General features: G+C 38.6%; 1 protein-coding gene across 10 annotated transcripts in view; it reads right to left on the reverse strand.

Moving 5' to 3' along the window:
• The window catches only part of eif4g3b (eukaryotic translation initiation factor 4 gamma, 3b), a 68,854-nt gene that overhangs the window by 42,308 nt on the left and 4,328 nt on the right, over positions 1–22,218 (reverse strand). For 9 of the 10 annotated variants that reach the window (XM_069183981.1, XM_069183980.1, XM_015337068.2 and 6 more), the window contains exons 2-5: positions 7,542–7,614; positions 4,801–4,968; positions 1,784–1,876; positions 755–787 (exon numbers count right to left, since the gene is read on the reverse strand). In XM_069183981.1, coding sequence (XP_069040082.1) covers positions 755–787; positions 1,784–1,876; positions 4,801–4,968; positions 7,542–7,614 — 367 coding nt within the window. The remainder of the gene's footprint in view (positions 1–754; positions 788–1,783; positions 1,877–4,800; positions 4,969–7,541; positions 7,615–22,218) is intronic. The other variant, XM_015337071.2, reaches the window with a different exon arrangement.

The following is a 22,218-nucleotide window of genomic DNA, read 5'->3' on the forward strand; positions in this document are numbered from 1 at the left end:
GTAGATACAAACATAAAAAATATATTATAAAAATATAAAAAGTAAATGTTCAAACAGAAGGAGAAGACTCCATATTTTCTATGAACTCTGGGCTTTTGTTATTGGTACTGTTAATATAGTTGATTCTACCATCTCTTATGAATAGTTGCATCCTTTGGATTTTAAGACTCTTGAAGACTAGTAATCCCTTATAACATCCATTTCATAATTATGTTCATGAATAAAACAAGGGTCTTGTTTTAGTTTATGTGTATGTGCTGATGTTTTACAAATTAACAACCTGGAAATGGGTTTGTGAACATCAAAGCAGAAAAGAGTGTGAAATAAAATAAGCACAGTGGTAAACATTATCAAAAAGCAGGACAAGAACAAGATGAAGCATTCCCAAAGAAAATCAGGCTCCTAATCAGCAGACAATTTGATAACTGGCCATTTGTCCTGGCTTTATACACATGGCCTAACTGAATGGCAAAAACTCCTGATGACAGTGCAGCACTATTTTCCTTACTGTCCTGTTAAGCCAGTAGATGCCAGTTTACAGGGTGTCTGGCATACACAAAACCTCATGTTCGTCTTTGTTGATTTATAACAACCATGTAGATAAACCATGCTGACTGAACTTTCAGACGAGTTACATGCTTTATACAGCATCATTATTTCTACGACAAAGAAAAAAACATCTCGATCTGGGCTGTCGTGGGCAACACATATTGCAAAGTACAAACGGTGCGAAGGAAATGAAGGGGTTCATTACCTGGTGATGGGTAGGACGAGGCCCCGTTGCAAACTGGGGGGGGGGGGATGTTCAGGGGTGGGAGTTGGGAGCAAAGCACAAAAAGAAAGGAAAAGCAAAAAGTGAGAAAGGTTCAGTAAATAAAACAACAAAAGCGGGACAGTCTAGTCACTTGAACAAGGAATTGCTTATAAAGATGCTACAGAGACAAGAGCCTTAACAGTGTTCAGTAGGGTGACTTGCCGTTTGTACTTACTGATGTGACACCAGTATCCTCTCACCCACGTCAAAAGCACAGAGTTAGTGTGTGGGTCACAGTTAATGTGTGGGCCAGTCTACACATGCTGGTCAAGATTCGACAAAGTCGGCTTATTGTTTCGTTCTGATCCAAATTCAATGAAAACCATTTTGGAGCAGTCTCCCTTGACAACGTAAGTTCTAAGTACTAAAACGACAATGTAGTTCCTAATGTTTAATCAAATCATTGCCAGTTTAAAACTAATGAACACACAACTAGTCCAACCAGAGAAGATGTAAGAGCTGTGAAAGAGAACATAGTGAAAACAATTTATAAAGGGTTGAGTTTAATTACTTTGCACCCCAAGGGCCGTATAATACAGCTGTTAGACTACAGCACAGGTCTGAAATGCAGTTTCACAGACAAACCTCTCGCTTGATTTACATTACAGGACGTAATCAGCAGATCAAATGAATTCTATGTATTTACATAAACTTTTTGTGCCCTCACATTCTGCTGTAATACATTGCTTGTGGGACAATTTTCAATTATAAGAATTGTATCGTTATATAAAATGCTGGGAATAAATGTTTCCAACTCAGTCCTCCATGCACAGCTAGAAATGATGACCAAAATGTTCTTTTATAAAATATACATTCAAAAAGTTCTTAAGTTTTTAAGGGCACGTCACACGCTTATCTCCAACACAGCACTGCCCCTCGTTCTTCACTGGTCTGAATCATAAAGCCGTCTTGAGTGTCCTGCTACCATCCATAACCCCCAGAGCTGCTAGGATGCAGAAGAATACGTACCGGGCGCGTCTGTGGCTGTGCATTCATTGGCTGTGTGGGGGGAGGGTACACCAATGGTGTGGTACCAGCATTCTGTCCAGAGGTGTATGGAGACTAAAGGCAGGGAAGGAATAGTGAAAGAGAGAGCAAGAGGGTGGTAAAAACAGGGCTTAAAAACATATTTAAAGCAGACAAGCTAATTTTATAGCATGGCACCTCGGCCCGAGGTTCAGTGAGCTGAAAGCCAGATATTCGCTCAGATATCCACATTTCCAGCTGGTGTTACTGCAGTCTTGGCATGTGCTGGAGGCCGCTGTGCAGCATGTTAAAATGTTTTTTTTTTTTGTCACCATGGCGAGAAATAAAAGAAAAGAGGAAGTTGCAAAAGGAGGGTGGTGGGGGTGGGGAGTGTCTGATGCCTCCTATACACTTCTGCATTGAAAAGGCCATGGAGGCTGGCTATTGACTCGATATACTTCTAGGGGGCTAAAAAATAATTTCTGCTTCCTTGGGTTGGGAGGCCTGCATGAGAAGGCGTGATAGCTGGAGATATTATTAATAGACTTCAACAGTTCCTTGGAGTGACGTAGGTGGTTATGCGATTCCTTCTACTGCCATGGCGGGGAAATCTGAGCTCTTTAATCAGAGTGAGCATGATAGAGAACAGCTGAGTCACCCTGACAGACTTTCATTTCCTGGTCAATTATGGAAAGAGAGGAGCATGCACTGACAAACAAGAAATGAAAATATACACACCAAAAAGTTTCAAAACAAGGGAGTCACAAAGTGACACACATTGGAGCACACTTGGAGACATACAGTATTGATACCCCCATTCCACAAAATCATACTGAATACCTTCCACACACCAAAAGAAATCCTATCACGCACAAAACAAAGATTTGCACAGCCCAACAGTCTCTCCCGCTACATGCTGCAAAAGTCTAGACAAAAACATAACTTCTGGCCTGCTGCCATATGTGAATTACTATCTAATGATCTATTCGGCTATTACAATCAGGTTTCAAGAACTGGGGGAGCCTACATCAGAAGAAATCCCAACTGGCTTCATCAACATCACAATTTCAGCATGATCATGTCCGATATTGACCTTATTGTCTTTAAACAGGCTTTGATCTATATCACTGCCCAGATGCTGCAGACGTTTGCTGATGTTAAATGAAACAGACAACAGACAATATGTTGTCTCGAGTACACAGTTCAAGAAAGATGTGTACCTTAAGGTTCTAAAGGTTCTGGGGACAAATGCAAAGACTGTGAAACAAAGGAAGTAATAACTCCCCTGCAGAATTCTTTTTTTGATATTTCACTATTCTTTTGAACCTTCTGTTGCCCTCAGGACATGCCTAAGTGAACTGTTGAGGCTTATTTTACCACATTATAATGATTGGTGGGTTATTTAGTCAAATATTCTACACACAATTATTCCAACCTTTCACTTTATAGCGAAACAAGACCTCATTGTTTTGGTCTTTGAATGTGTATATTTAAAACTACTCCACTTTGACAAGGACTTGAGAGCAGAAGACAATGTAAATGGTACAAATTCTTCACGACAAATCTGCCCATCATTGCACAATTGCCTGGGGGGAGCTGTCCATAGAGCTGTACAGAATGAACTACTTCACTTCAAAATCTATTTATTTGCAACATACCGGTCATGGATTCAGGTAAATCCATTAGAAATGTTAAGGGATGGATAAACCTTTTAGAATCCAGCTACCTTATTCACAAGTCACATTTTCTTTTTGAAGGAAAGTTTCAGTAGTTTAAAAGGTGAAGCATACCAAAGCACAGATATGGCTCCAGAAGAAAAACAATCAACAGCTGTTTGCTTCTGACTGACAACCTGAAGATATTTCCAGATTGTTTAGATGTTCGCCTGATTACATCATAATCAGTGCTGTTCACTTTAAATACCCACTCCATTCCCAACCCATTTTATCTATCAGTTTTACATATGACTATGGAAGTGCATTTGTTCATCTTTAAAGTGGTTTGTTACTAACAGGAAATAAGTGGAATCTGAAAAAAAAATCATTTAAAAGATGTGTAGGTATACATGTAGTAGTATGTATTGGTATGAACATAGTATTAGAAGTGGCAAATTAAAATGTCAATTTATAGCTTAAACAAAGGAAGGCAGATGCACAAAGAGGATGTCAAAAACAATGAGCCCTATGCACAAAACATCCACTCCAAAAATAGTCAGACACAAGCTATCCCACCACGCACACCCACATACAGAGGCTAAAACACTAGGCATCACCAAATTTAGAGGCTCACATAAAGCTGAGCACAAAGAAATAAAGATAACACCCAACAGTAACAAGCCCACATTTATCAACACAAACAAACCCATGTGAAATAGTCCCTTAAATGTCCACACTCTGTTGGGCATCAGCTGAACTACAGGGAACCTGTGGTTTTCTATCCCTTTTTCTGGCCCAGAACAATCAACCAAAATACATTTGTAATGTATGAACACTGTTCATCTTGACCATTACTCTGTTCATTAAAAAACAGTATTTTATTCATTTTCAGATTTATTTACATTCCTTACTTGTGTAGATGCTGGATATGCACCGTTACAAAACACACAAGCTTTACAAGCCAAGAGGCCACAGTTTCCTTCGCATTTTCCCTGGGTTCTCATTATGTCACAGATTAGAAATGTTTAGTGTGCAGCTTCTTAATGAAAGAGCACTCCACAGGCCACTAGCAATTTCAATTTATAGCTTTAGGTTTCATATTCACAAAGAGATGGTTTAAGGGTTCATCAATGAGCTCACTCAGGCAGACACAACCAGACTATCTCCTCTCCCACCTGTCAGCACCTCTCTCCCGCACACAAACACACACAGCCCGCAGCATCAAGCACCTTGGGGAGGGTGGGGTGGGGAAGGAAAGAAAACAGCAGGACAGTACAGGACATAAACACAGACGTGGACTGACAGCACTGAGCCGGAACACAGACGCATACATAAAGAATCACAGTGACACACGGTCGCACTCACCCCTCCGCCTGACTCCCAGCCCATAAGGTAGCGATATAGGTGTACTGTGGATACTGATACCTGAGAGAGTCCTGGGGAAGAGGCGTGCCCGGGCGGCGTGGCCGCAAGGTTAGGGTGTCCCTTGGTGATTTCGTGTGTTGAATATGGAGGGCCAGGTGGCCTTGGTACCTGAGCCACAAAAAGACGGAAAATGAGTCACGAAAGACTTGTCACATACTCGTTAAGTTGAATTCAGTGAATTCCGGTGAATTCAAAACAGCAGGTCACATATTTGGGCATTTCTAAAACAAAGGGCACGCAATCTCACGAGTACAACACCAGCGCTTATCTACAGGAATGACTACTATAGGATAACGTAAAAGAGCAGAAATTCAATGTTGTTCTGTAAAGTAAATTCAGTGCATCATGATATTAACTAAATTACTTTGGAATGATTATATTCTGCACATTATCACAATTTTTGATGACTCTGTACTCACAATTTAGGTAAAAATATGCTTCTGATTCACTGGTTTCCACTTTGCCTTAGTAGTTCTGTAACTAGAAGTACTCTGTTCCTAGAACTGTAAGGTACTATGTACTAGTTTAACCAGAGAATTTAACCACTGAACCAACAAGCAATCTCAATGCACTGGTCCTTCTGAGGTTTGCGATTAGTAGTGGCTTCACAGGTATTGGGAGAACGTGACCCAGATCTGAAGTTTAACAGGAGATTAGGGTGCTAATCTCCCTTCATTATAGGATCCCGTGCTGTTGTTTCAATACTGCTGCCTTAGCATCAGTGGCTTTGACCTCAGGTCAGATGAAACTCTGGTTTAAGAGAGATCTACCAAACGGTACTACAGCTTGGGACCTTACAGATCATAGGGCCCTTTATAGGGGACAATGTCTGGCTTTAAATTAAACCTACTGGCAAAGAATAAAGACAAAGGAGCTGGCACTCTTTTTTCAGGAAAAAAAATATTTACTGCTCTCCCCTGAGTGTTCCAATAGTTTTATAAAAAAATTCAAAATGTTCCTAAAATACAGCATTCCATGTTATACTCTAAATGTAACATTTTGTTCTAGCTACCCAGTAATGAATAAGGTTTTTTTCAATATTTCTTTATGCTTTGAACACCACCATTAGACATCGGTCCACAATCAACTACAAATGAACTTTGTTTGCTGGAAAGACATTCATCAATGGACACTTAAAATGTAAGCCAGGTTAGATCATCTGCTTCTTCCTATAATCCATCAATTTATGTTATATGGCGTGTGCATTTGTGAGACTATCGGCATTAATCCCTGTTTATACTGCATGCTATTCTACAAATTCATGCAAAGGCTTTTTCAAAAGACCTCGGGGAAAAAATCAAATTTGTCTGGGAAGCCTCCCTCTTCAGATTTTCAAGAAACATATTCTCCAAAAAAATAACATTCCAGAAAAATCCAGCTTTTAGTGCAGCCTAAAATAGCTCATTGGCATGGCCAATAAAATAACCTCAAACAGAAGAAGAAAATGAGCAACTGGATAGGCAGCAACAACAGGGATAACACCAATCTTAAACTTTAGCCCAGTGATGAAGCAGACTACTTCACAGACCTGCACCTTCTATTCCCACATTCAGTTTTCATTAATCCTTTACTCATGGCTCAACATAACCTTAAGGTGAGTAATACAATGTGTAAGTCTGCACTGCTGCATTTCTCTGCCAGGAAACTGGAGGAAATGAGATGCAAAACGGCCCTCTTCACTGGTTAAACAACCAGAAATAAATATATAAATCAATTAATAGCTCATATCCCCTTTGAGGCTGAAGCTATAAAACACTCTTAGGAACAGCACACAGGGAGTGGGTGACAATATCAAGCACTTAAGAGCACTGGTGCTACAAGTAGTTTTCTACCTCACTGGAATATTTCAATACAAATGAGATGGGACTATATTCTGTGCTGACTGGCAAAATCTGTGTGTTGAGAAACTTTAATGGCAGGTTACTATCCCATTATGTGGGACCCTAATGAGTTCACTACATGAACAAATCCCAATTCATAGGAATTCAATCAGAACTTTTGCAAAAGTGGCATACTTTGAAATCCATTATAACGTCAAGGAAATGCTGGACTTTATTTTTGGATGAACTCAATACAATCAAGCACTACTCAAGTGTAACTATTTTACTAGAAGCAGACCATAAAAACAATGAAAATCTAAAAATGCTTGAAACTATGGCATGAAACTTAGTTGTCAATGGTAAGGGGGTAAACTAAAGTCATACTAGTAATTGGTATTAATAGTTAGAAGTGAGGATCAAAGATGTTGAACTATTTTCTGTTCTCAGTTTTTACATACTGCCCCTTCACAGCCTGTGGACATCAGCAGATATTTCAGTGACTGAGTGCAGCCTGGAACGTCACAGGCAGGGCAGGGAGAGTCAGCGGGCTGACGCTAACTGATGACTAATTATTCGTGAGAATCTAAAAAGGTATCGGGAGGTTTTTCCACATAATTAAAAAAAAAAACACTTTCAAAATGACACTGCTCTTCTGGAATATACTCCTGGAAATATCTCTTTGATCCCGAGAAGTGGTATATTATAGTTTATTTGTCTTTATAAAAAATGTTCTGGTAATGCTTAAAATACTGTAGAATCAGTATAGTACAGTATCTATACTGTAAACAGACTTAAATAAACACTTCAGTAAATGAATAAATAAGGAGAAGTCTTCACGGGATGTAAAGACGTCAGACTCACACTGTAGACAGCAGTGACTCCGGGCTGTCCAGGGAAGATCCGATCCTCTAGCGGAGGCTGTACTCTGGAAATCCTGAGGCACGACATATTAAGGAAAACTCTGGCACAATGTCAACTTAAGGCAAAACAGGTGAATAAGAGGACGATAGCGAGGACTGCAAATTAAACAGGTTAAACTGCCACAAAACATAACTCACAATTAACTGAAACAACAAGACGGATAAATAGCTCACTCTCCGGGACTCGCTTCTTATTGCAAAACTGTAGTGACGGGTAATGTTTCATCACATGCAACATTCCAGATAAATAAGAGTTTCATTTCTCATGCTACATAGTACTGAATTGTAACCTAGCACATCAGTACATGTAACGTGTTTATCTACACTTAACCAATATTTTTTCACTATTATATTTAGAAGTTGTGAAACCTCTGCAATATTTTCACACTAAAACAAGCCAAACTGCAGCATTTAGAATGCAGAGGTTCTCGGACTGCAGACCTTCCAATTAGCTCCTTTGCATCATATTGATCCATCGAATTATCGGTCCAAGACCTGGGATTGTAACATTTCCCACTTGTATTGAAACTTTGCTTTAACTTTTTTTTTTGAATCAGTGCAAGTACATGGGCTTTTAAATACCCTATGTTCTCATTTCAGGTTAAATGCATTTAAATACTGTAACATATAAACAACAAAAATAATCAATGTTGCAGGTTTCCATTTTTTGAGTTATTACAGTTTATAGGCTTGATCCAATTTTAGCCAATACTGACAAATGTTAGTTGAGCTGCTCTACTAACTGATAACTTTAGACATTTTATAATTTATTAACCTTTAAATCATGCCTGTGTTGAATCTCAATTTAGTCACAATGGCACAGATGCATCTTCTGGAAAAGGAACAGGTGGGGTAACCAAATGTTCACAAAAGGTTCTCTAAAACAATACAATTTAATATACAGACAGCTTTTTTATTAGTTTTTAAAGATTAAAATGCTGTGAAGTACTTAGATTTTGCGTGTATAGTGTTTTTATAAATGTCCAAATGTGATCAAACATTTATTTATAGAATAATTAACAATAATATAAAAAAGATAGCAGAAAATACCATACGGTATATGCACATCCAAAAGTGCAGCAAACCCAGCCAAGAATATGTTTTACAATTTACAAGAAGCATACAATACTACTTTAGAAAATATTCTACAAAATATTCTAAGGCAGCATGATCTGTATATGGAATACTCTTTAATGCCTCTTTCTAAAGCATCACAGGCATACTTAAGTTAGAACCAACTTGATCTTCTAAGCATTTATTCAATTCTTCTGCTAATATTAGCAATTTAGCAGCAGACCAGATATCCCTGTTGGCATTCCTACAGCAATCATGTTAAAAAAAGTCTAATTCACTGTCTTTAAAAAAGTCCAGCAATCTATCCTGTAAAGCTTATTTCAAATGAGACGAACTCATCAATCTGTAACTTTTAAAAAGTCAATCGAGTTGCTCACCATATGAAGTTTAAATGTAACTTTCAGTTTCTGTTGTCCGCTGTGCTCTAAACTATTTACCTGGAATGTCTGAGTCAAATTGAATACGGATTAAAATGGGAGCCGAGACCCTACTAACTTTAATGATGCTGTGCCGCGTTTTGGAAAAACAGCTTCCCAAAAAGAATGCTACAAAATGAACTACTAGGCGTTGCACAATAAAGGGAAATCAGTATTTTGCTGAACTCCTTTTTCCTTGTTTTTGAAGGATTATGATTAAACACTTTAGCACTGATTTATTTCATTTTATCTTGCTCTCGAAAACTTGTCAGCAGTAATTTCTGATGGAAAGTTTGGCATGCCAAGAATAACTATCGCCTACTACAGAAGCAAAAGGACATTCTGTATGAAATTAAAAGGAAAACACAGATGATTCCTTCTAACGTGTGAAGTATATGCATAATTGTACAAACACTGATGGATTATAAAAAGCCTTGACAGCCACATATGGAAAATACATTCAACATCGTAAAAAAAACAGCCACTTTCCAAAACCCTTTGATACTTAAAAGAAAACAGGGAAGCCGGTGCACTTCAATAACCTAATCCTGAGCAGTAAACATGCCTGCAATCAAAGTGGTGACGAAGTGAAGTCACATGATTTCAAGGAAATGGAAGCTCTCCTTACTCTCTCTTCAAGCTGCTTTTACAAGTTTTCTTATGTTTCCTCCACCCTCCCATTCTCTCTGGGCACAGTGGAACTTTACTTGCTGCCTGGCACTGAACCAACAAGACCCCCCTCCACAAAACAAGTCTCCAAAACTATGCTTCTTTAAAAACCCCCAAACAGAACTACACCACTGACTAATGACACCGAGAAAAAATCTCCAGCGTTGTTTGGGCATGCCCTGCTCACACAGAGCTGTGCGGGCATATTTGAGAACAACTGTTCCCAGTGAATAGGACTGTTAATATCCCTTACAGTAAGTGAATAATGACAGACACCAGTTCAGTTTTGTCATAATAACTTACAGCCTATTCTTAGAAGCTCTTATAAAATCAAAAGCAACTTAACAGAAGATAAACTATGCCTTTTAAACTGATTTATAAATGAACTACAATACATAATTGGCTATACTTTATAGCAATGATAATCTTGCTCCCTGCAAACAAAAGGAGAAAGGAAGGAAAAGAGAACAAAATAGAGAATTTTAATGAATTTTAATAAAAATGATTATACTTAACAGAAATGCCATTGTTTTCAGTCTGTAGTAACTAATGATTTAAAGATCATGGTAATACCTTCACAACTGTGGCTACTCGAGAAATGGAGCATGGACAAAAATGACACTTTACCAGACTCACCGACGGCCAAGAAAAACCATTTAGAAAACTTAACTGCCCTCTCTACGTTAATGAATGCCCTGACACTATACACAAGCGTCTTTCCCCATCTGTAACTAACCTCCCACTACACGTTCTCTGTTGTTATTACAGGTTATATTTGAATTGTCACTTTTTTACTGAAAGCAATAGCAGCATACACTTCACAGGAGGGACAGATAATATCACCGTCATAACGTCAGCAACTCTTCGCCTGTTTTTTCACACATAAAAGAAAATCATTTTTACACCTATTCTTTACAGACATGCCTTGTGCTTGAAAATTCTATTTGGTAACTTTAAAAAAATAGCCCGATGATTGTGTTACAGTATAGTAGCAAACACTTAATAGTATTTGGTAACAGAACGAATGAACCAAAACTTGCATAATGTACATATTCATAATCAAGGTGCAGAACTCAGTTACTCTATTTTTAAGTAAAAATGGGGAACACTTGTAAGTTGTTGACAGGTGACTCAAGTAATCTGTTCAAGTAATTAAGGAAAAACCAGTCCCTGAATGCCAAGGGATTTTTGCTCCAAATGATCTAAATTACCTAATTTAACAAATAACATGCTAAACTGACTTCAGTAAAGTCCTTCAGAATTAGATTTAATGTCTACCCATAAAACCTGCAGAGTTGGCACTCTTTAGAACAAGGGATGGAGACCTTTGGTTTAAATTAACTGTTTTATAACTACCTAAAAGTAACTAACTCAAAATCCATGAGTACAGAGGCAGATATCATAATTTCAGAATTGGGACTTTCAAAGGATTCTCTTGACATCCAGAAACATCTGATTTGACAGCCGGGGGAAAAGTGCCCAAACTTGCCAATAACATGGAATGTCTCTCGATGTCGCACCCTTCTCTACATGAAGTCCTTTGTAGAACAAGCCAGTTAAACCCTGACGCAGAAGAGTTACTAGGGAGCACATCCATAATATTTTCTTCTGTGACAACAAAATGACCTTTGATATACGCCAGACTGGAGTTGAAAATGGATGGCAGCTGTAATGCGACACTGGAGTACATGGGGAAGGATAAGCAAAGTCTGTGTCATAACTGCAGATGGAAACAGATCTAGAAGATCTTCACAACTAAGCTAAGTGTCTCAAGATTTATTGAAAATGCAAGCGCATACATACAGGTGTGGGATTTTTAATTAAATGCAATGTAGCTGCAATTGTATTTAGTGCTGCAATGCAACTCCATAATATAATTCATCTCATCACCATTCCAAAAAGGCAATAATTCTCCCATTTAAGACAGAGCAGATCTTTTGCTATATCCCGGTGTCTGAAAAACATCTGTAGTGTTAGAAGTATTTAATTGTATGTGAATGCTTACACTATAATTTCGCCTAACAAATCTGGTGTGAACTAGGCCAAAATTATAATATACCAAGTCTGACTATTTGGAAATCCTAAACTCTTAGTCATACAAAAGTAACGTTAAGATGGATAATCTAGCATTCAATTAACTGCTTTTGAGCACAACACACTTTCATTTGGGACAAATACTCCAATACAGCAGGTTTTACAGGTAATGACAATTATCAGTCTCAAAAGATGAAGCTACCTCCAATAAATTAAGCAGGTGATTGGTTAAATTACGTTATTTACAGATCATGCAGAGCAATATTTTACATTAATCTATTAACTTACAAGTTCTCTTTAGGAGGTGCAAGTGATAATTTAAGGTGACTTTTTATGATGTAAGGAGTCGCTTCCCCTACTTTTCAAACATCAGTTCAGATCGAGGGCCTCTGCGAAATAAGCAGGAATATGCCCCCAGAATATTAAAGATCAGTTTACCTCTCAATTATGCCACACGGGGCAATGGCAGCCAGAGTACTGCTGTACTCCCAGAACTGAGCAAGAGACTCCACTGTAAGACCGCACTCCCCACTCGGGCCCGGAGCCAGGAGGCCTCAGGTTTCTTGTTTATTCTAGCTCAGAGACAATAACTCCTAGATCTCACAGCCCTCCTCTTTGACACGCATCTTGCAAGACCGAGGGAAGAGAGAAAGGACAGCTTGTACAAGTGCGGCACTGCGGAGATGCTTCTCCCATCGCGGAGCCCGCAGGGGCAGGAACCACATTGTTACCCCAGCGCTACGGGGAACAATCGGGGCTTTGTTATCTGGTGAAGGCCCACTCTCCCCTCCTTGGAAACACACGCCTCCCAGAGAAGGAAACCTGTGGCTTCTAGGATTCTTGTGCAATTATTAGCCCATAGAAAACTCACTTATATGCACTGCAGGAAGAGAGCATACAGGACAGACTAGCGTAGAGTAATGCTGAAAATGAATGACAGTCCTTGTCCAGTTTTCTACAACTCATGTCATTCCCTGTGTGGAAAGATGACGAACCAGGGTTTGCAGAGACACGAGGCGCTCACAGGCATACAGTATTACCAGAAGCTCATCACAGTGAGGATAGCTGCTATAGTTTCTTGGAACACCAGGAAGATTCACATTCAGCCACAACCAGGTATCATTAATTGCATAAAGAGGGATTCCTCATTTTCTCTAACACCTTATGGATCTTTGGAAACAATTTACACATTGTCAGGTAACCATGTTGGAATGATCAACGGAATTAAGGCTCAAGACATGCTGAGAAGACCAACACATTTCTTAACTTTTGAACAACGATCATTACATATTGATTATGCTGTCACCAATCTCACCTTTGTTTCTACTTCAAACAGATATTGTTTTTATGCAATCACCACATTTATTAAGGTTAAAAACAAATAACAAAATTAATATCGCTACATAACAAGCAAGTGCAATGTTCACTTTAGCCCTCACATTTCACCTGAGGCGAAAGTACAAATATTAGACTCTGTTAGATCAATAATGCAATTTCTGAACCACAGGAAAAGTGCTAATCTGTGGGTGAGCAAATTCATAATAAAATGCATAGCTGGCTCTTGTAACCTAAGACAGCCTGATGTTTATTACAGCTGTACATGACCAGAAACAGCAAAAAAGATTACTTGAAAACCATGAGGTCTTGACAAAGGGTGCCTTCTCCTGACGACTAATACTGCAGTTCTCTCCGACAGACTGCTGAACAGGACATACCTAGTTGTCACAGAAGCAGAGGATGCTTGATGAGATTCAGCAATGCCTGAGCTTGCAAGAAAACTGCACTGCTTCGTTTCCAGAGCTGGAACCCGATACCTAATGTACAGCACTTGCCAAGTCTCTATTTCACACATGTGCAAAGATATTTTGTGTTGGACATTTTCATTGTTTCCTCGGCTACAGCTTCCTTAGAACTGTGCCAACGAAATCTTTTCCTCTAATAATCAGATACTTGACAGAATCACCTTTGGTGGTTTATTAGCCACTTAAAGCATACACATTTGGCTACAACAAATAATTTAAAGATAGAACTAATTTGTTCAAGATTGTAGCATGAGAGCACTCATTTCTTACAGGCAAGTTTTCATTATCAGCGATGGCCTCCTGAGAAAAAAAATACACTACAGACGAAGAGAAATGTAACCTTTCAGGCAAGGATGGATAAGGGAAATGCCCTGTCCACCGTGGATTCATAGATCTAAAAAAGTATAATACAAATACTTGAAGCCCTTGTGCTTTAAAATGAACTGGAAGTTTGGTGTTTCCATTACCCGTTCAAAAACATAGAACTGAGCAATTCCACACGTAAAAACTGTCTAAATATGGCAGCACACAACAACCAGTTGCATCCACGTTAAATGTATTCTCCTTATACATGACTGTACAGAACCACATCCCCAAGAAGGCTGACAGCTAGTAGGGGGAAAATGCAAAGGAAGGATAATGCTCTTGAGAGGTGATGGGAGGGGTGGGTACATAGAAGTACCAAACACACACACCACAACAAAGCAGCCTCATTAACGGCAGCACAGGATGGGTTAAAAATGAGGATCTTCAGTTCCTCCCTCAGCCGGACAGCAAGATGAAGTTGTTGCCTGCGTCTCCGTTATCCTGACCCTGGGTATTGTCGGCAGGCTCGGGAAAGCGCCACCTCCGACTGCCGCCCTGCATCTTAAGCAGCGCTGCCATTGTCTACAGAGCACAGCGGCAGCCACATACATTGCCCGTTACCCGGGCAACCAGGAGAACTAGATTCCCCACCCCCACCCCTTCTGGCCGAGGGAACATCCCTTGGCTGGGAATTCCACCCACTGGGAAAGATAGCTGGAGAAACCACAAGGCATGTGACAGCCGGGTCCTTAACCTCACCGGCAGCCAGGGAGGAGAAGAGGAAAAGAAATTCAAACAAGGCTACAAGATTCTCCAAAGACCGCTACAGATACAAGCTTTCGGCAATGTAAACCCACAGCTGAACAAAACCCTGGTGTCTCACTTAGTGCTCGCTAGCCTAACCCCTTTCTCAGGGTGTCTGGAGTACTAGCATGAGAATAACACCTGCCTTTAATTGGAACAAGCACTAATATTGAGAAAGCAGCTAATTAGTCACAGAAGATTATGATTGCTAGGGGGCTTTTTTTTTCCTCTCCAACAGCAAAGGACACCTATTCCAATAATTACAAAATGTATGCAAACGAACTAAGAGGCCCAAGTGCACGACCATCTATGTACAGGCTACTTTTGTACATTATTCCACATTTCTTCTACACATGATGCAATAAGAGCCAGGTAAACACAAGCAGGTCAAAGTTACTTGTTCCTTCTTTAGCACAACACTTCATTTACACAAATGATGGCAATGATATGTAACAATCCAAGTACACTCAAAAACCTCCCTAACCGGATAAATACATCATATTCATTGTGATTTCAATCACTGAACTGAGAGTTGAGGAAACAAATCTGCACCATGCCTGGAATGCTAAGAGACAACGGTTCCACAGCTGACCCCTTATTAGTGTGTTTCACAGTAGCAGCATGAGGACAATTCAACAGCACTCGTTTTTTTACAGGGCGGAAAAAATAATTGTGTTCTTGTTAAAATCGGATACTCATCTGGCAGACATTTTAATTGAGCAGCAATTAATTAATTGTGGGGTCCCTGGTGATGGCAGAATTAACTGATAAGAATTATTAAAAGGAGCTGCCTCAGCTGCCATTGATTCTGAAACCCGGATTGCTGAAGACGGCTTGGCAGAGGTTGCCTATAGGCTTCCTAGCTAACATTAAAATCTTGCATCTGATCTAAACTCTTGTGAACAACTAAAGCAGTAAGAGACCAAATCCTTTAAAAAATCAATTACCTTCAAATGACACTGCATTTTCTTAAGAGTCAACAAAAGATTACATTTAAACTGCATATCAGATCAACAAAGGATCTTCACATGACATCTAATTTAATGTGCAAAAAGCATGCTCAGCACATTCACAACATGGAGAGAAATGGGAAAACCTCTCTGCTGACGTCTGAATAGAATGAACAAGACCACAGGAAAAGCCTGAAGGGATTTCAAAGGAAAATTAGAGCAATAATATGAAAGATCTGGGGGAAAAAAAATTGTCATAAGAACAATTAAAATACTAGTTTCTGATTAAATATTTTTTAAAGAACAAAAATGCCTTTTTAATCTGAATGGGCTTTTCTTTCCTTTAATATTGCCTAGTGCTAGGGACACCCTGCAGTCAATGGATTGAATGAATTTCCCCTATTGTATTTGTTTTAGTGCAGGAAGCAGCAGACTGTTGAACAATGAATTGATACTGCTGGGACCAGAACACCGTGCCTTGTATTGTAGCGTGGTACTCTATACGGACACTGCTTCTATTGGAATAAGTAAAATGCTGAATAAAGTATTGTTACTATGACACAAAACAAGCTGAAGCAACCTACTGCAGCAAGAAAACAAGTATAATGTAATCTAACACTAACCACTGCTTGTGCTGATTGTTAGATTTGCTTAACTAATATCTTGGCTGCTTTGATTTGGAGAACATGACAGGGCAAATAGTAAAGTACTTTGTTTTATGTGTGAGATAGGACTTGCTAACATAACCAAAGGCCCACACAATCTTCAAGCAATATCTGAAATACGTTTCAAGTTCATATGATCACCCCAAAGCAGGACTGAAGCATCCCAATAGTTTATTTTTCAGTGACCTTTTCTTATATATTTGTCTCCTTAAGGACAATTCTGTTCATATATACTTTTGTTAAAAAGTTTAAAAGTTTAAAAGTTAGCTTTTAAAGTCTTTCAATTCTTTGATAGTACATTGTATTTAAGATCAAGAACAGATCAAATGTTTATTGTAACATGCATATTCTGGAGACGATTTTCAGCAGAACAGTTATTTGCCCAGGTTTTGAGTTGGAACCTAGTTTCACATTATATAATCTTAGATCCACCTATATGTTTTTATATATTTTATAAGACATCATATTTTTCAATAATTCAATATAAAAGTATTAGATAACAACTAATCAGACAAAACTTTCCAAGATGATCACTTTGATCCGACGTGGTGCAAAAACGTGTTTCTCACTGGAAGGAGGTTATATACTGTATGTGAGACCTTCCAGCTCACACCCTGTTACTCCATGTAACATGAATTCCTCTTATCAGAGAGCCGGAAAAATGAGCACAACTAAAACATGGCCAAAATTTCCAGTAATTCTATTTGAGACATCTTGGATCACTACTCTTATCAGGTTTCAAAATCTGGCTGTAATGTTTCTGAACAACTGAAGGGGCACATATAAGTGGAAAAACATAAGGATGAGCAGACATTTTGCACAATCGAACCCCAAACTCCAGAGGATCACAGCTAGACACAGCATACTACTAATCCAACATTAGAGAGAGCAGCCAAACAGTGAAAAGATGTGGCTATAAAAACTGAAGAACTTACAGAGGCTTTCATTTTTTATGTCTGAAAGTTCAGAATGTTTTCTTTTTAATGAAAATTACTATTTAAAAGAACATTTATAGAAAATGTATATAAAAATAAAAAATGTAATAGGTTCAAATTTCTGTTGATTGCAGTAGCAGTAGCAGAACTATAGAGTCAAATATTTCAAAAGGAATGGTAATTTTAGTTATTCTCTGTTTGGATATCTTTGAAGAACGTTTTTCCCCAAAGTGCAAGCTAACGTATGCTGCTCACGCACTCTCAAATTAATATTGAGAAGGTATGCCTTCAGTCAATACTTTGATTTTAGCCTATAAGCCACAGTTATTGACAGCACCTCTACCGCTTAACTGACATCATTAATATGTACTGTAAGAAAATGTGCCTAGGGCATATTGCAGATTATATCCTTTGAGGGCACACCCTACATTTAATATACCAAGACTCCAAAAAGATGTATTTTTAAACCAGTTGTACAGCTACTTACTGAAGTTGCTAAACTAAACTAATCTCTCTACACTGTAGATGTTACTTGGGGATTCAGAGATTTCCAGATCAATCCAAATATCCACACTGCCTTCAATATGCCATGTTTAACACAGATGACGAAGAATATAGGCATTTTTTCAACAAATATAAAGTATTAACTTCCTTAAAAAAATAAGGTTGTCGGGAAAATACCTATAACATTTTTACCTCAAAATTATTAAGCTATTTTAAAAAGTAACAACTAAATATAAAACATGAAAGGTTGGTAACTTCTAAAGCAGAATAACAGCAAAGAAGTTGTAAAAGCAGCAGAGCTTTGATATGTCTAATAAAAGGAAACAAACCTGCAAGCTGAATTCGGATGACTGGTATACAAGCTGCAATCAGTAGTGAAACTACGTTCTAAAATGTTCTTAGAGATCTGAGATTCTGACGTACAGTAAACTTGTATTTACAGTAAAGTACTCTCATTAATTCTGCTGTTTTCACCGTAAAGATAGGGAAATAAGGAAAACAATACAATATCATTTATTGTTAAATAAAATGGGGAATCCCCTTTCCTGTTAAGCAAAAATCAAATTGCAGTTCAATGTTCATAGTCAGAAAATATTTCTCTAAAGTGTGGGAGAAGTGGGTTATGAATAATCAGCACAAAAGGTTTGGATGATTTTTTCTTAAAACTGAAGGTTTGCCACTGAAAGTGGTATACTGGTCAAGAAAACTGTGATCAACCTCAGGGGCAAGTCTTAACTAAAATGTCAAACTGTTCAGCTAAGATAAGTGCACTCTCTAGCTTATGTAAATGCTGGATATAAGGATCCTTCGATTGAAACAGTAACAAGAGGTTAGCTCAGACTGAAAAGTGCAGTAACCTCTACTGCAGAAAGTTTATAAGTCTTGATCATGCATTATACAACCCTACAGAAAGCCTCCTTTGTGGTTTCCCGACCTCCTCCACATCTAATTCCAAGTTTGGGGTTAACAATAGTTTTGTTGTATCTCAAGTCCCTAGCGCTGTGGCGATCTACCAGCACATCACATTATCAAATAAAGATGCAGGTCCATGCTGGTTTTCAAACTTTAACTTTTTTTTAAATTAAACATTTTTTCATAATAATACACTATTATTTTTACACTTCAAACATACCAGGGGTTACAAAGGACAGATCTGCAGCAAAGTGTATTATTGGTCTACCGGTGAATACTTAGTAGGACCCAAGAGGATGCTTTTGGTTTTTCTCTCATTAACAGGCTAGCAATCCAACACACAAAGATAAATATTAAAGCATTAGGTACTTTAAAAGCTCACTTAGTATTCAAATTAAGATGTATAAAAATGTTTATTGAAAAACTAACAAACCACTTTATTAGGTGATTGCATTTAAAATTAAAATCTCAAAGGTACAACCCATATTTTAGTTTCTCTACTGCTGTATTAAGGTCTTCTCATTAACAAATCTGACAAACAGCAAAAAATATTAGAGGTTACAACTTCATTATTCTGTACTTCAATTGTGCCAAGGTTTAACTGCAGCTACGCTGCGTAATTCATTAATTTCGATTACAATCATAACTTCTCATTTTGTACTCACAGATATGACATACTCAAAGAATAATGACAAATATATTTTGGAAAACCGAATGGAATAATTCAGGTTTTAAAACACTTTATGAAAGCAATGTTTAAACTGAAAGTACTATAAATAGAAAGAATTGAAACAACATCAGAAAAGATCATCACTACAAAACACATAAAATAAATATCCTTATAAGAACAAAAAAACAAGTTGACAGCACATTTGAGTACTGTACTACAAATTACTCTAAAAAACCTTTCCTTTCCCTAGACTGGTTAAAGTTGAAGTGCAAGGTTACAGTGTCTTTGTGGTACAGTTCAAGAACATTCCTGAATCCCATACATCTTCGGCATTGTTTCACTGGAGTCTCACTGATTGTCTTTTTACTTAATAATCCTGGACTTACTTCATGCAACACAACCACTTTTTTATTTTTAACTCACAGGGGGAAAAAAATCAAATATTTGGCCTCTTTTCTCTTCTGCTGTGTACAAAGAAACCAAAGGGGAGCACCCATGAAGGCCAGAAAAATCGCAAACGATGAGGAAGCAACGGACAAGTGCCCATGGCCTGCTACAGCACGGAGCTACAGAGCATACCCAGCACTAACAGCAGAAAGAATGATTTATTCTGCGTGTCAGAACACCGTCAAGCACTTAATCACCATATAGCAATTGTATCAACTGTGCTGTGCACAGCAGAGGCGGCCCATCATGGACTGTGGAATGCCAGATGTGGCCTGCCTGGGCTGTTCAGACTAGGACGGGACCTGGCGCAAAGGCCTGCTGAGAATTTGCCTGCATGCTCCAAGCTTTTCCTAGGAAAGAAGCAAAGAGAGATCATGGCTGTTTGGTCACCAGTTTGCACAGACCCAAACATATATGACAAATTCCTTGTGCAGCTCATAAGCCCAGGGAAATAAATCCAATAAGTACAAAACTGAAGGACCTATATTTTATGGATGACCGCCTTGGCTTCATAACACAGAGAACAGATGCTAGATGAAGTTTCAGTAGTATTTATGTTCCCGGTAATTCAGACAAACCTCTGAAGTGTTCTAATATTGCACACGCTCGTTTAAAGGAGGTTCTGAAGTGCAGAAGTTCATATGAACTTAAATTCTGTAAAAAAATATACATCTACACAAGCACATACTGTATGCATTCTCCACCATATATTTGGAATACTCCTGTGAGCATATACACGTTAGAGAAACCTAAGCCAACAAAATGAAACTATCAATTGCATTCACTTGCTACCAGCTGCTCAACACAGCAGGACTGACTTGGCTCATGAACAAAATCACTGCTGCCAGTTCAACAGAAGAATTACAATAGAGCACACAAATTAAGTGCCTGTAAAATAGGAAACAGGGATTGCACGCAAAGGGTAGACCACCTTTTTTTAAAAACAACGAATGTGCAAATTAAGTCACCATAATATCACCAAGAATTTGAGACAGCTCATTACTATTGCTTTTGTTATCCAGCTTTTACTTCTGTTGGTTATTTAAGCAAAACACTCCTGAGTCACTACTGTTGACTTGTCTTAATAGGCGGGGCACCTGTGGGACTTGGGGCAGTGGTGTCAGGTTGAGGTGCATCTGTCTGTTCGTCAGCATACACACAACCTGAATCACACAGCAGAAAGATGCTGTCAGCCAGAGAATATACCACACAGGGGATGCTTGCGTGTCTGTAATTAGTCTAGGGCATCACTGAGATGCAGGCTAGTTGGACTACAAAAGTCAGTTCCAACATAGTGTATAAAGTACAATACAACCTACAGCCTTCTTCATTTCCCATGCACAGATGAGGTCTGAATGTAACAATTCAAGTAGCATATCCTCAGCTCTGCAACTGTACACTCATTCGTCAAACTATAAGATAACAGAAATTAAGGAATTATGATGCTCTGACAATGTGTGGTGTCCGACTGTTCTTCAAATAATATTTGTCCTTGTGTTTTAGGTCAGTGGTTCCCAATCCTATCCTGTGGGACCAGTGTGTCTTCTCAGGCCTGAAAGCAAACACTAGTAAGCCAACACTCTAAACATGCAAGCAATTAAAGGCACCAACAAGTACCAGTGATTCAGACCTCAAATGGAACAAAAGCCAGCAGACAGCAGTCTTTCAGGACCAGGGCTGGGAATCACTGTTGTATATAACTATAGGTTTATATAAATGACACCTGCATGAGACGTTACAGCTCAATCAACACTTTCACCCACACCAAGTCTGGATTAGTGATAGGCACAACAACATCCTCCACAATACTATGCAGTTGTCATCATTCAAGCCAGTTGTCCACAGTCGCTGTCCAAGCCTGATGTCACTGCTGCCCAGGGATTGCTTTGCAATTCTGGTCTAAATTATGAGTAGAAGTGCAAAGGGTTGTGTTAGTACAGTAAGGAACATTATCTGAAACATTTTATGAGGATTATGAGTAAAGTGGCTTGAGGCAGAATACAAAGTCGTAAACAAAAATACTTACGTTTTTTTTGTCGGCCTTCCTCTACAAGCATTTTTATGCATCAACTGACACACAACGTTTTTGTTTTGTGATAAATTGTTTGCCCAAGGCTCGTTTTACAGCCTTGTAAACTTTATTTTTGCACCACTAAAATTAAAGAGAGGCACTACTAATCACACTACCCTAGAATATCAATGAAGACTGAAAGCCATTCTATGAGCCACTAGAATATGGAAATTACTCTCCAATGTAAAGGAAAAAGGCTTTTCTGCATTCAGAGGACTGTCATCACAAAACGGGAAATGGATCAGTAACTCTGACTCAGCCAGCACAGTGTAGATGTAAAACAGTCAGCATAAAATGTACACTTTGTGTCTCATGTTGAATAAATTAGACTTTTGTAAGGATATTTTGTGACACTATCT

This window comes from Lepisosteus oculatus, chromosome 25, assembly GCF_040954835.1.
Source record: "Lepisosteus oculatus isolate fLepOcu1 chromosome 25, fLepOcu1.hap2, whole genome shotgun sequence".
In the NCBI taxonomy this organism is placed as follows: domain Eukaryota; kingdom Metazoa; phylum Chordata; class Actinopteri; order Semionotiformes; family Lepisosteidae; genus Lepisosteus; species Lepisosteus oculatus.